At 33.4% G+C, this 16,159-nt stretch overlaps 1 protein-coding gene across 27 annotated transcripts in view; it reads right to left on the bottom strand.

Moving 5' to 3' along the window:
* Window positions 1–16,159, bottom strand: part of GULP1 (GULP PTB domain containing engulfment adaptor 1) — a 305,123-nt gene that overhangs the window by 58,752 nt on the left and 230,212 nt on the right. For all 27 annotated transcript variants that reach the window (XM_077956615.1, XM_077956628.1, XM_077956612.1 and 24 more), the window contains 2 exons: window positions 15,827–15,898; window positions 9,427–9,525 (listed from right to left, as the gene is read on the bottom strand). In XM_077956615.1, the coding sequence (XP_077812741.1) occupies window positions 9,427–9,525; window positions 15,827–15,898 (171 nt within the window). The remainder of the gene's footprint in view (window positions 1–9,426; window positions 9,526–15,826; window positions 15,899–16,159) is intronic.

The raw sequence follows: 16,159 nt of genomic DNA, 5'->3' as shown, positions 1-16,159 counted from the left end.
AGTCATATACTCTATATTCATATGTAACAGGGTAAATAGTCAGTTTTTCTACATTAATATGCAATATAATTGAATGTATAAAATATCTCAAGGATTTTTAAACTCCAAGATTGCTCTCCAGGTTTGGTAGGGATTAAAATAGAGATGCTTCTTTTTCCTTAAGAGTTTTAAAAACTCATTTCTGGGAATAGAATTCTAACAGGGCTCTTAAAAATTAGTTATCAGTGCTAAATGCATACCTCAGAAATTTAGAAAGATCACTAGTTAGCAATCGAATATCACACCTAGGGGAACTAGAAGAACAAATATCAACTAACCCCAAAGCTAGCAGGAGAAATAACTAAAATCTGAGTGGAACTGAATGAAATTGATATAAAAAAATCCATAAAACAATAAACAAACCCAAAAGTTAGTTCTTTGAAAGGATCAACAAGATCACTAGACCGCTAGCTACAAGAACAAAGGCTAAAGGAGAGAAAAGCCAAAGAAGTACAATGAGAAACAACAAAGGTGGTATTACAACTGATCCCACAGAAATACAAAAGATCCTCAGAGACTATTACGAACACCTTGAAGCTCACAAACTAGAAAATCTAGAGGAAACTGATAAATTTCTAGAAATGCATAACCTCCTAACATTGAATCAGCAAGACACTGAAATCTTGAACAGAACAATATCAAGTTCTGAAACTGAATCAGTAATAAAAAATCTGTCAACCAAACAAAGCCCCAGAGCAGATAGATTCGCAGCCAAATTATACTATACCTACAAAAGAAGAGTTGGTACCAATTCTACTGTAACCATTCTCAAAAAACTGAGGAGAAGGAACTTCTCTCTAACTCATTCGACGAAACCAGCATAATTCAGATACCAAAACATGGCAAAGATATAGTGAAAAAAGAAAACTATAGGCCAATATTCCAGATGCACAGAGATGCAAAAATTCTCAACAGAATACTTGCAAGCTGAATTCCACAGTACATTAAAAAAATAATTCAAAACAACCAAGAAGGCTTTATTCCTGGGATGCAAGGTTGGTTCAACATATGCAAATCAATAAATACAATTCAACATAAAAACAGAATTAAGAACAAAAACTATATGATCATATAAACAGAAGTGGAAAAAGCCTTCAAAAAAATCCAGCATTCCTTCATGACAAAAATCCCTGCACAAACTAAGCACTGAAGGAACATACTTCAAAATAGTAACAGCCATCTATGACAAACCCACAGCCAACATCATACTGAACCGGCAAAAGCTGGAACATTCCCCTTGACAACTGGAACAAGACAAGGATGCCCACTCTCACCACTCCTATTCCACATAGTACTCAAAGTCCTTGCCAGAGGAATCAGGCAATAGAAAAAAAGAGAAGGCTTCGAAATAGAAAAATAATAAGTCAAACTATCCCTCTTAACTTACAATATGTAATATGATTACCTAGAAGATCCTAAAGATTCCACCAAGAGGCTCCTGCAACTGACAGTAAACAACTTCAGTAAAGTTTCAGGATATAAAATCAATGTACAGAAATCAGTAGCATTTCTGTACACCAAATAACATTAGAGCTGAGAGACAAATCAATAATGCAATCCTATTTACAACAGTCAACAAAAAAAAAATAAAATACCTAGTAATACATCTAACCAAAGAGGTGAAAGATTTCTACCAAGAAGAACTACAAAACACTGCGGAAAAAAAATCAAACATGACATAAACAAATGGAAAAATATTCCATGCTCATGAATTGGAAGAATTAATACTGTTAAAATGACCATATTGCCCAAACAACATACAGATCGAATGCTATTCCTATCAAATGACCAATGCCATTTTTCAGGGAATTAGAATTTTAAAAATTTTAAACTGCATATGAAACCAAAAAAGAGCTTGAATAGACAGAGCAATTTTAACCAAAAAGAATAAATCTGGAGGCATCACATTACCCGACGACTGTACTATAAGGCTATAGTAACCAAAACAGCATGGTACTGGTACAAAAACAGACACATAGACCAATGGCAAAGAACAGAGAATTCAGAAATGAAGCCACAAGTCTACAGCCATCTGATCTTGGACAAAGTCAACAAAAATGAACAATGGGGAAAGGACTCCCTATTCAATAAATGGTGCTGGGATACCTAGCTATCCATATGCAGAAGAACAAAAGTGGACCCCAACCTTTTATCATATACAGAAATTAACTCAAGATGGATTAAACAATGTAGTACCTCAAACTATAAAAATCCTAGAAGAAAATAATGTCAATGCCCTTCTTGATATCAGCTTGGTAAGGAATTTTTGTCTAAGTTCCCAAAAGCAATTGCGACAAAAACAAAAGTAGACTTGTGGAACCTAATTAAAGAGCATCTGCACAGCAAAAGAAACTATCAAACAGAGTAAACAGACACCTTACAGAATGGGAGAAAATTTTCGCAAACTATGCATCCAACAAACGTCTAATACCCAGGTTCTATAGGAATTAAACAATGAAACACACAAAAAAACAAATAACCATATTAAAAATTGAGCAAAAGACATGAACAGACACTTCTCTCAAGAAGACAAACAAGCAGCCAATAAACATGAAAAAATGTTCCACATCACTTATCATCAAAGAAATTCAAATAAAAACCACAATGAGATACAATCTCACACCAATCAGAATAGCTTATTAAACAGTAGAAAACAACAGATGCTGGTGAAGCTATGAAAAAAAGAGAATGCTTATACACTATTGGTGGGAATGTAACTTAGTTCAGCCTCTATGGAGAGAAGTTTGGAGATTTTCCAAGGAACTTAAAACAGTTACTGTTTTCCAGCAACCCTGTTAATGGGTATACATACTTGACATATACCCATAAAAAGACAAATCTTTCTACCAAAAAGACACACGCACTCGCGTGTTCATTGCAGCACTATTCCTAATGGCAAAGACATGGAATCAACCGAGGTGCCCATTAACAGTAGATTGGATAAAGAAAATGTGGTACATATATACCACAGAATACTACGCAGCCACAAAAAGAACAAACTCATGTCCTTTACAGAAAATGGATACTGCTGGAGGCCATTATCCTAAACGTATTAGTGCAGAAACAGAAAAACAAATACTGGATGTTCTCACTTATAAGTAAGAAACATTGGGTACTTGTGGACATAATGACGGCAATAGTAGACACTGGGGACTTATAAAGGGGATGGGAAAAGAGGGTGTTAAGGGTTGAGAAACTATTGGGTACTGTGCTCACTATCTGGGTGATGGAATCATTCATATCCCAAACCTCAGCATGATGCAATATACCCAGGTAACAAATCTGCACATGTAACTCTTGAATCTAAAATGAAAGTTGAAATTATTAAAAACAAAATGAGCAGAAATAAGTAACAGAAAAAACAGAAATTAATTTTTAATATTAACTAGTAATTTACTATTATTAATTTAAATATTCAATATTTATTACTTTAATATTAAATAATTAAATATTACCAATTTAATCTTAAACACTAATTGAATATTAATTATTAATATCAATTTATTATTAAATATTAGTCTTAATAGGAAATCGAGACTTGTGGACAGGAAAGGAAAGCACTGGCATTATTGATTTTGGTAAGGCAATATAGGATAATGAAGTCAACTGGCTAATCATGTTGAGTTGAACCCCACCTCATTGATATTTTGTAAAGGAGGTTTAGGTTGGGGGAAGCACGGAGATTTGATATTAAAAGCTTAAGAAACAGAATTATATAATTGATAGGTTGTCATGTGATAAACTTATTGATAGAAACCTGAAAATACGATTTTCCAACAATAAAAATAGTATGTGGGAATCATCTACTTTCTTACTACCTTTCCCTTTGTTTTATGTTTTTATCACTAAACAGACCTTTTTAAACTTTTATTTTAGATTCAGGGGGTGCATGTTCAGGTTTGTTACCAGGGTATACTGCATGATGCTGAGGTTTGGGGTACAAATAGTCCCAGCACTGAGGTATTAAGCATAGTATACAACAGTTTGTTTTTAAGCCCTTGTCCCCTCCCTCCTTCTCCCTCTGGTAGCCCCCAGAAACTATTGTTGCATCACTATGTCCATGAGTACCTAATATATGTACCTACTTATAAGTAAGAACATATGGTATATGGTTTTCTGTTTCTGCATTAATTCATTTAGGATAATGACCTCCAGATGCATCCATGTTGCTGCAAAAGGACACGATTTCATTCTTTACTATGGTTGCATAGTGTTCCAATGATGTATGTGTACCACATTTTCTTTATCCAATCCACCATTGAGAGGTATCTAGGTTGATTCCATGTTTTTGCTATTGTGAAAAGTGCTGTGATGAAAATGAGAGTGTATGTCTTTTTGGTATAAAGATTTGTTTTTCTTTTGGATATATAACAAGTATATTCAACCAGCAATAGGGTTGCTGGAAAATGGTTAACTATTTTAAGTTATTTGAGAAATCTCCAACTGCTCTCCACAGCAGTTGAACTAATTTACATTTCCACCAAGTGTATAAGCATTCCCTTTTCTCCACAACCTCACCAGCATCTGTTATTTTTTAACTTTTTAATGACAGTTATTCTGCATGGTGGTGATTGTATCTCATTGCGGTTTTGAATTTAATTTCTTTCATTAGTGATGTGGAACATTTTTTTCATGTTTGATGGCCACCTGTTTGTCTTGTTTTGAGAAGTGTCTGTTCCTGTTTCTTTTTCCCACTTTTTAATAGGGTTATTATTATTTTTTACTTGTTCAGTTGTTTAAGTTCCTTATAGATTCTGGATATTAGATGTTTGTTAAATGCATAGTTTGCAATACTTTATCCCATTCTGTAGGTGTCTGTTTACTCTGTTGATAGTTTCTTTTGCTGTGCAGAGGCTCTTTAATTTAATTAGGTCCCATTTGTCAACTTTTGTTTTTGCTGCAATTGCTTTTGAGTCATCAATTCTTTCCAAAGGGCAATGACCGGAATGGAGTTTCCTAGGTTTTCTTCCAGGATTCTCATACTTTAAGGTCTTATATTTAAATATTTGATCCATCTTGAGTTAATTCTTGTATATAGTGAAAGATAAGGGTCCAGTTTCAATCTCCTCCATATGGCTAGCCAGCTATCCCAGCACCAATTATTGAATAATCATCTCCCCATTTGTTATTTTTCTTGACTTTGTCGAAAATCAGATGGCTATAGGTGTGCAGCTTTAATTTTGGGTTCTCTATTCTGTACTATTGCTGTACCACAGACTTTTTCTAAGCCCAGCTTAATTTTGGACCCTATTCACTTTAGTTTTTTCCTCACTCTACAGTATCATATGCTATTTTTTTTTAAGTTTGGTATTTCTGTCTTTATATTTACAAATATTTAAAGTTAATGAAAAAAATTATCCTTATTCCAGGTAAATAATCAATGATCAGGAGATCAGGTATAAGGAACAACCTAATAAATCGTAAGTTATTGGTCAATTGGGTTTCATAAAGGTAGGTTTCTTCAAGTGGTCAGGAAGCCAAGGAAGAAAATCCAAACAGATATGATAGCCTAACTTTTGATTAAGTTTTTAACAGAGCTTTTCACATATCTTTCTTTCTTTTTTTTTTTTATTTGAGATGGAGTCTCACACTGTCGCCTGTGCTGGAGTGCAGTGGTGCTATCTCAGCTCACTGCAACCTCCACCTCCTGGGTTCAAGCGATTCTCCTGCCTCAGCCCCCTGAGTAGCTGGGATTACAGGCACCTGCCACCACACCCATGTATTTTTTTTTTTTTTTAGCTTTTAGTAGAGACGGGGTTTCGCTGTGTTGGCCAGGCTGGTCTCGAACTCCTGACCTTGTGATTCCCCTGTCTCGGCCTCCCAAAGTGCTGGGATTACAGGCATAAGCCACCGCACCCAGCCAGTTCACATATCTTTCATTGGAAGAAATAGTCTCATTTAAAAGGTCAGATGAAATCATGCAGGAAATAATAGAAAAAGTTGCAATACATACCCATATACTCTTCACCTAGCCAACTGGTAACATTGTGCCACATTTGCATTACATTTGCATTTGCATTACCTGATCCAATTTTGTCTCTCTTTACACACACACATACCCTATAAACATAAGTGGTAGCCATCTTGTAGTGGTAGTTAGTGGTCGCCACCTTGTAGTGGTAGTTAGTGGTAACCATCTTGTAGTGCTTTAAGCAATTAGCATTTTATGCATTTCTAAGGACATGCCATTATTAACCTGTGAATTCTAAAACCCAAAAAAAGTTTTCTCTACATAACTGCATTTAATCGTGTTTGTATTTTATAAATATTTAAACGTGATTATCAACTAACAAAAAATTTGAAACATGCCATATGTTCAATAATAGAAGAATAATTTGGTAAATTATGGTATATGAATGTGGTGAAATTATTAGAGTTTAGAATGCACCATAGGTAGATTCAAATACAAAATAACAGGAACATACGAAAACGATACATAATGTATATTATCAGCTTTATATATTTCAATGTGTGCTGTGACAAGCCCCAAACCTTCAGATAAGAAATTGAAAATAATATTAATTACACATACACACACAAACATATACACACACTCTGAAACAGCTATCTAATTCATATGATTTAGAAAAAATCTTTCAACATAAGCATGGCCTACAAATACCCTATTCTGACTGGACATTTGCCACTATATATCCTTTTAATTGTGAAAAGAAGATGTAGGAATAGGATTTTCTTTTTCATGACATGTAAGACGACACTTCATTGCTACACTTTTGATTGAATCATCCTTTTGTAACTTATTGCTTCCTTGGTCTATTGTTCTTTATGTAACTGCTAATTGCCTAATGAATTTATCTCATTCATACCTTGCTTTCAATTGCCTTGTTTCCCAGCAAACTACAGATATCCCAAATGCTTGAATCAACCTTCTACTATCTTTTCACCATTTCACTTTTTTCATTTCAGCCACCTTACCAGTAGTTATTTTAGGATCCCCATAACTAAAGTAAATCTTCACATCTTTGTTTGTAATTGAATATTGAGGGTGAATAATAGAGAAGATTAGACCAGATAATTGTGAGAGGACTTGAATTCGTGTCTTGGGAAGTTTGACAGAATGCCATTGTTCTTTAATATGGAAAGCTGAAGGTATGCCATTGAGCTTTACTACAGATTTCCACAGTCAGAGGTTCTGATTCTGGAGGCAAATTTGGAGCCTTAGAAATTACATTTGGAAATGCCTCAGGTAATTTTTTTGTAGATATTCCATAAGCTACAATTTGAAAATGAGGCCTACTGCATTTAGCCACTAAACTATGCACAACAGCAGATCCCTTCCAACTTTAATGTGCATATGAATCACTATGTTTCTTCTTTAACTGCAAATACAGATTCTGTAGGTCTGTAGCAGAGCCTGAGATTCAACATTTCTAACAAGCACCCAATAGATGTGATTGCTGGCGGTCCACAGGCCACACTTTAAATATCCAGTTGTTGCTGGGAACTGGAATTTACATAGATGAAGGTATCAAAGATACTTGCTGGACTAGAGAAAAGTTGCAGACCTGTGGGAAACATTTTTATAATCTGTTAACAGGCCAGAAGTTCCTCTTTTGGCTTTTATATTGAATTAATTTGTCAATATGTATCTTACGGTGTTAGAAGAATGCTTTAACAATATGTATTTATAAAATAATTGGAGTTAAATATTAATTTTTCCAAACTGACTAACATAGTCTTATGAAAATTACTAAATGATAACTCTGAGGCATTGTGAATAAAGTACTGTATTTGTTTACTAAGCCTGCCATAACAAAATTCCACTGACTGGGTGGCTTATCCAACAGGAATTTATTTTTTCCTAGTTCCGCAGGTTACAAGTCCAAGATCCAGGTGTCGGTAGGTTTGGTTTCTCTGGGGCCTCTCTCTTTGGCTTGCAGATTGCTGCCTTCACTCTGTGCCTTCACGTGGGCCTTACTCCGAGTATACATATCACTGGGGTCTCTTCCTCTTTTTGTAAGGATACTAGACATGTTGGATGAGGGCCCCACCCTTAAACTCTCATTTAACCTGAGTTACCTCTTTGAAGGCCTTATCTTCAAATATAGCCATATTAGGGGTTAGGGCATCAACGTAGGAATTCTGGAAGGAAACACTTTAGTCCAACACAAGTACCTGTTAATGAATTTGAATCCAGAACAGATTATATTTTAAAATATTTAATTTGCTTTGAAGGGTCAGAGGCCCTTAAATACAAGAAACTTAAGTTTACAGTGTGTTATGGGCTGAATTGTGTTCCCCAGAATTCACATGTTGAAGCTCTAATCCCCAGCACCTCAGAATGAGACTGTAGTTAGAGTGCTAAATTAAATAAGCATGAGGCCATTCACCTGGGGTTGTCTCTGTTTTTTGAGTTCCTAGACAACAAACTGCAACCTAACTAGTACGTAAATAAACTGAACACTAATTTGGAAGTAGAACACACAGCTAAGTTTCAGCCAATTACAGGCAGCCAGCTCATCACAACATGTCCATATAAAGTAGATGCCTTGCTGTAGCCAATCAGGTGAGTTGTCACTTTGATTTTGTGTTCAGCCTATAAAAAGCTCCATGTTCACGCTGCTGGGCAAAGCTTTCTGAACATCTTCTGGTTTCAAGTGCTGCCTGCTTCATGAATCATTATCTGTTCAAATAAACTCTGCTAAATTTAATTTGTCTAGTTTTTCTTTGAACAGGAGATAAGGCCTTTAAAAAGGTAATTAAGTTAAAATGAGGCCATGAGTATGGTTCCTAATCCAATTTGATGAGTGTCCTTATAAGAAGAGACACCAGACAAGTGTGTGCACAGGTGGATGACCATGTGAAGAGGCAGCAACAGGGCAGCCCTCTGCAAGCCAAGGAGAATGGCTACAGACGAAATCAACTCTGCTGGCATCTTGATCTTGGCACTCCAGCCTCCACAACTATGAGAAAATATTTTCTGTTGTTTAAGTCACCCAGTTGTGGTGTTTTGCTATGGCCTTCCTAGAAAACTAATACACACTGATTACATCTACAGGAAATAAAAGTCAATGCAGAATATTTTAATAAGCAACACACAGCTTTTATCTTCTTTCATACTCAGTGAACCACACTGTATGCATCTCTTTCACATTTCATGAAAAAAATTCCTAAATACAAGTCCAAACACTGCTGAATACGCTTAACATAAGTTATTAATATTATATCCCAAACAAGCTGAAGAAAAGATCACTTATAATGCAATTCCAAAAGTTGTTTTCACTTCTAAAAATCCTAGAGTTTTGAACTGCCATTAGCTCAGAACTAAACAGTTCAGGGTGGCAAAAATTATTAAATATTTGTTAAAGTAAGAATATAATTGCAATTAATTAAAGATTACCTCTAACATTAAAAAATAAGCCTTACCTTTGTTTTGGGTTCTAGAATTTTTACTCCATAAATTGATATTTGCAACTCCACTTTAGGAATTTTCTGGCCTTCAGATTTCTTGATATGTCTTGCAAACTACAAATGAAAAATTATTCACAAAACTGCAATTCTATTTCTATAAAGAACGAACAAAAATAAACATACATTTGGAGTTCATATTCAATTTCAGACTTTAATTAAGTGAATTTTTGCCAAGTATAAAGCATTTTATAAAGATAGTCTCAAAATATTTAAAAATCATAGCAATCAGCCATTATAATTCACATTGATTTTCAGCAATTTTTTTAAATTAAGATTTTTAATGCACTTCTTTCATGGTATTTACAAAAACGTATTCATACCAGACAGCTGAGGAAACTCAAAATACTTTGTGGGAAGATGTGTAGAGATCAGTTTGTTTTTCTGTGAATCTTTTGTTGTTATTATCTTCACAGAATTAGCAGTTCATCAGCTGTTGAATATGCCCTCTTTGCCATTTCTAGATATTTACCTAGTTTGGAACACTATTCTATCCAACCACATCAATACATAAAAAGAAGCAGATTACCATGTCCAAACTGAAGCTAAGAATTGAAGTAATTATCCCAGCTGAAAGACTCAGGTATAGAACTAGACTCAGTCTAGAACTACACATATAGTGAGTATCTTGAAAGCACAATTTTTTTTCAATACTTTTGTAGTAGTATTTATTATATTTTCTCACTGAGTTACTAGGTGTATGTAAATGCTTGTTCGATTCTGTTATAAAATCAAAAAGAAAATCAGAATACTCATGTGCTTAGCAGATGGAGTCTCTGCCTCTCTCCTAGCATTGCTTTATTTAGTGGGGGAGAATTTCAGGAGCCCAGCTAAACTTGAATATTAAACAATTAATATTCTCTTTAAAAACTTTAATTTTAAAATATAGGCACAAACACAACACACACACACATATATATACTATTTAGTATACACATAGCCCATGCAACATTTGGAACATATTTGTACTAAAAAATATTTGTCTGAAATTCAAAGTTTACTAGGCGTCTTGATTTTAATTGACAATTTAACTCTCTCCCTACATTCCTTCTCTCCTCTGCAATCACCCCCACATCCAACTTTTTCTTTTTAAGAAATGGAAAGAAAACTATTAGAAGAAATAATTTCTCACCCCTCTTCTAGTGCTTCAAAAAGTTATTTCCTAGTGTACCTTTTTCTCTCTAAGGATATAGATCATCCTAACTTGACTCAAAATTGATGACATGTAATGCAAGATAGCGTTCCAGTCCTCTTGTATGTCATAGTTACTTGCACTGTGTATTTCACTGTAATTTAGGGCAGATGTGAATACACATGGCATAGCCACATTCTGGAGCACAGAGTGATTAAAAGTCTTTCTCTCTTTTCATGGCTTTGCACTGCCACAGAGAATAATACAATTAACGCATATATGAATGCCTTTAAGTGTCTGCCTTCCTATCCCAGGGGGTACCATTTGTTTTATTCCATTTTGAGTGGTATAATTTTTCCCCTTGCTGTCTATCTTGCTCTATGAACTTAGGTTGCTATTTTTTGTATTCAGCAGTCTTACTGCTGCACATGATACAACTAACTTGTGCCAGATACTTTTCTTTTTTGTCTTGTATAAATTTATTTTGCTTGAGTGTAGATCTTTAAAAATTATCCCAGCTATCTCCCAAAGAATGTGGATTAATTTTGTTTATTTTCACTTCATAATCTCCTTATATCAGCATAATTAAGCAATTTGAAGGTTTTCATATAGGAAGGCTTACAAAATAAGTCATCAGCTCTCCACCTATGTGAATGCATCTGGATAAAGCAACTCTCACTATCAGCTGCAGAAGCATCCTTAGTTCTGTTGTTTTCCTAAGTTCTGTTGTTTTCCAGAAAAAGACAGAGCATGGCTTCTGAAGCCCCTTCCACATCCAGACTCAACCATTCCTGTGACCTCTGACAAGAACTGTGCAATCTTAAAAATTTTTTCCCACTGAAACATCTACCACAAAGCAACCACTATTATTAAACTTAACTATTGAGAAGGAAAGAAAGAATGGAAGAACTAGAGAAGGGAAGGAAGTAGGGGCTGAGGTAGAAAAACAAAGTGGAGAGGTAAGAAGGGAGTGGGGAGGAAGAAAGGAAGAGAGGGAAGAAGGAGAGAATGAAATAAAGAAAAAGAAAAAGAAGCACATTTCTATACTAGGTTTTCTGAAACTTTTCTCTCTTCTTCATAACAGGATGAATTAACTGTGCTCAAAACAGCTTCAGATTCATGCAATCTAATCTTCTTATTTCAAAGATAAGGATAGTAAGTCCCAGATAAGCTATGTACCATGGTCATAAAATGGGTTTGTAGGAATTAGGCCTAGTAACTAGTTTTGCAGATATCCACTAAATAATCTTTTTCTTTTATACAACATATATTCTGCATTTAGAAAAGAAAATTCCCAGTTCTACCTTCATTCTTATCAATGTTTACACTGGTTATTGGCCTTGATTTTTGAAACTATATTACACAACTCTCATGCCTAAAGTTATACTCATTCACTCTATATTTTTTTCAGTTTAATATTCTCCTTCCTGCCTCTCTTTGTCTTTTTCTAAAACTTAAGCTAACTGTATTCTATAGTTTGCATGCTCCCCTCTAAGTCCCTTTTGCTACTTACAGATTTCTTGCCTTCCTAATATTTCTAATTAACCTTAGGAAGATATGCTGATCAATCTACATAACATTATATTCTATTTTTTCCCTAGTTACTATTTTAATGTCAAAGCTTGAACAGTCTTTTTTGTAAATTTCTTTCAATTTTTGCTTCAGTGGATTTATTTCTTGGTAGATCTAGATGGATACAGCTATCTGCCATTAAAACTTGAATATAATAATCCAATAAAAATTATTCAAAGGAAGTGATGCATAAGCATTTTGGAGAATGACTGGATACAACAAATGAATATAACCAAGACTTTGTCATCATAACGTGATGGGGAAGGATGGAGTAGTACTTGAAATAAAGTATTTGGTTAAATATATACTACTGATAAATAGAACTATTAAAGAAAATTTAAAGGGAGCACAACTGAGTTTCAATATTATCATTACATAATTTCTATCCATTTCTCAGAGGACTTTTTAAAAAGTGAAATTAAGTAAACTACTAATGGAATATAGAGTATTAGGCAATAAAATTAATTTACTAATTTGGGCCTATTATTTGAAGCTACTATTTTTCTTTGGGGTTCTCATATTTATATTTTTAATTTAAAGTATTTCTAATAACCCTGCAGGAAATGAGCTATGTTTATATATAATTAAATTAAGCTCTAAATGTTTTATTAATTACATAACTGATTGTGAAGACAAAATAGTGTTATACAACACAGAAAGAGTGAGTTCAAATGGAAAATCTACTAGGTTGAGACTTCACGAGGCTTGACAGCAATTCCCAAGGGCTACATTTTCTTGCAGTAATTTCATGTAACTTTAATTTAGTTGTAGCAGAGTGAGGGGATTTTCACTCTAAAACTGGATTCCAGGAATGCTGCCCACTGGGTATCTCCCAGGGAAATTGATAAACTTTGAATCTATATATCAATACTTACTTACATGTAAAAATCACAAATTGTTTGTGAAATACATTGAGCCCCCAACATCTGTACTAGTTGTATTAATAAAAATATATAAATCACTATTAAAAATAAAATTTGTTCCAATAAACAGTGCTATTCAATACATCGAAGTCGAAAGGGTTTAAAATTACTACATTTCAGAAAATTTGTTTTATTTGTTGTTGTTGTTTTTGTTTTTTTTTTTGTTTGTTTCTTTTTTGAGATGAAGTTTCCCTCTTGTTGCCCAGGCTGGAGTGCAATGGCGCGATCGCAGCTCACTGCAACCTCCGCCTGCTGGGTTCCAGTGATTCTCCTGCCTCAGCCTCCCAAGTAGCCAGGATTACAGGCATGTGCCACCAAGCCCGGCTAAAACATGATCAAGAAATATAAACTGTTGAACATGATTAGAAAATAAAGAACATATTTTGATATGGTATCTGAACTTTAAAAGGTTAATACTTACAAAAATAATTATATTTATAAAAGAAAAATTTATAAACTATAAATTCTCTAAAAAATGACAGTGTAAAAAAGTCAAAGTTTTAAAATTTTGTGAAAACTAAGCAGGCATCATTAAACACAGAAACACGAAAAATTCATATTGATAATTCTTTAATTTCTCCATCAGATTTTATTCTTAAATTTTAAATTCTTGTTTAATGTCAGAAGCCATTACATTAATATTGCTGAAAAAGGAGTAAATATAAATAAAATGTTACCTTACATGGTAATATAAAATAAATAGTATAAAGTAAAGTAAGTAATATAAAATAAAATAAATTATAAAATCACATACTGAATTATATAAATTTTTTAAAGCAGTCAGAATTCATATGTTACAGAAAAAGAAATAGGAAATTAAAATGGAGATGTGTACGTATGATAAGAGCAAGTTTCTTTTTTTCTTTTTTTTAGTAGAGCCACACCACCACCTACTGGCCATTTCGAACCAGTAGAGCCGGGTTTGACATTTAAAAAATATTCTTAGTATACTTTGAATTGTAGCTTCTGACCCTTGACACACACAAAAAAGCAAAAAATAAATAAATAAATAAAAAGTATTGTTTTATTCATTATCATTCGTGTATGAATCATTACCCTTAGATATACTTTCCTGATATACAAAATGTTTGCAATCAGCACAGTAAAATTGCTTATTAAATACAAACTTATTTTGGAAGATATTTGAGAAACAACAGCTTCTATAAACTAAGTGTGCATTTTTAAACTATACTACATAATTTTTTTTTACCTTATTGTAGGTCACATTCTTTTATTAACAGAGTACATTTCTAAACATGCAACTCCACAGAAATACATATACAATCCTTCAAAAATATATGTAAACTAGCCATTGTTTAGAAAGCATTTGATTTCAAATATGTCTTTACATTTAATCTATTCATTATTCAATTGAACTTTTTTGGTTTTCGATTTGGGTTGACTGAACAACCTACAAGGCATAAAGAAATACTACGTGTAAATAGCATTGTTCTTTCATAAAATATTCTGATTGAAGTTGGATTCATGCCCAGAATTTGCAACTTTTTGAAAGCATTTAAATAGAATCCTATTCTAATGTTGTCCATAAACTGTGAGCCCTTTTAAATCTTCTTTTGGATTGATTAAAACTATTGGCCAATAAAAGGCAAATCTAAATTATTACCTAATGAACGGTGGAAATAAATAGTTGGCTAATCCACTTTTTTCCCAAATGGGAGCGATATTATCTTGGGAGTTTTCAGTATATTTACTTAAAAGGATTAGTAAAATATTTTCATATAAAATAAAATGGATAAAATATTATTGACCTTTATTTCTTTACCCAGAATAGAAGCCATGCCAATTCAATTATTTCTCATTTTAAACACAGAGTGGATTCCACCAGATATGACATTCTCAAAGCAAAGTAATACCATTTAATGTCTCTGAGTTTGCCTGGCACACTCAGAGGTCTAACCCTCCTTTAGAATAACTGGATGGTCCCTAAACCAAATAAAGTTAGAGAAGGGTTATTTCTCCAAAAATGCGAGAGCGACTATAAAGAATAACATTAATTGTGTAAAAAAAAGTAGCACTATATATATTTTCTTATATGATAAAGCTGAGAATTCTGTTGAGGATTTTTTTTAATTTTAAAATCTCAGTGAAACAATGTCCTTCGAGATGTGGAACAATTAGAGAAACATGATGTGTGGCATCTTATATAAGATTTTCTCAGGAAACTTGTTGACTAGGATATGTGGGGTTGCTTATTAAATGTCTTTCTCTCCTCTCTTAGTTTCACCAGTTTCCCCATGGCTATTTATGGACATTGCCAGATCCTGTTGGACTTGTAGATTAGGACATATTTAACAGTGTCACTGCAAAATTCTGGTTGAAATCAACTCTAACTCCACATTTTTAACTGGTGGATATTATATCTTAGCCTTTAAATATAGTTGTTTTGCTATTACTAGCTTTTGATTTGGGACATAAGTTCACATTATCCAAGCAAAGTAAAGGCAAGCTATAAAACAAACATTCAAGACACACTGCCATAAAATATTATTTTTGGAAAAATATGAACAGTATGCCATATTTTAAAAACAATTTTGTGTACATGTTTACTATTAAAAATGTTTCCTTGATATGATTAATTTCTTCAATAGTTCATTTTTAATAGGGTGAAGCCATACCTGCAACAAAGTTATTCATGCTTTGATCTCCTTCAATCTGCTGAAAACGTGACAGAATCAATGTACTTGTAAATTATTTGAAGGGTTTTCCCTACCTTTAATTTCCTTACAGCATCTCTCACAACTTCTGTTCCTTTTGGCTGTTCCACTTCTGTACTGCCAAGAAACTGAAAATGGTCATTTGTGAGACACAGGCTTTCCTACATCATATATCATTGCATCATGTTGAACTATAAGATTGCATAATAGAATGGTTTAATAGTAATGCAAACTCACATTTTAATTAAATACAAATATTATTTTATATTATATCAAAATATAAATAAACTTTATCATTTATACTTACTGTCAATCAAAGTTTATTTTTAAAAACATACTTGTTTTCTAAATATTTTACTTGCAGATTTTTACTGGAAAGAAAACTGAAG

This window comes from Macaca mulatta, chromosome 12, assembly GCF_049350105.2.
Source record: "Macaca mulatta isolate MMU2019108-1 chromosome 12, T2T-MMU8v2.0, whole genome shotgun sequence".
NCBI lineage: Eukaryota > Metazoa > Chordata > Mammalia > Primates > Cercopithecidae > Macaca > Macaca mulatta.
Note: the sequence above shows the minus strand (reverse complement) of the source record. Positions and strands in the feature narration are given on the sequence as shown.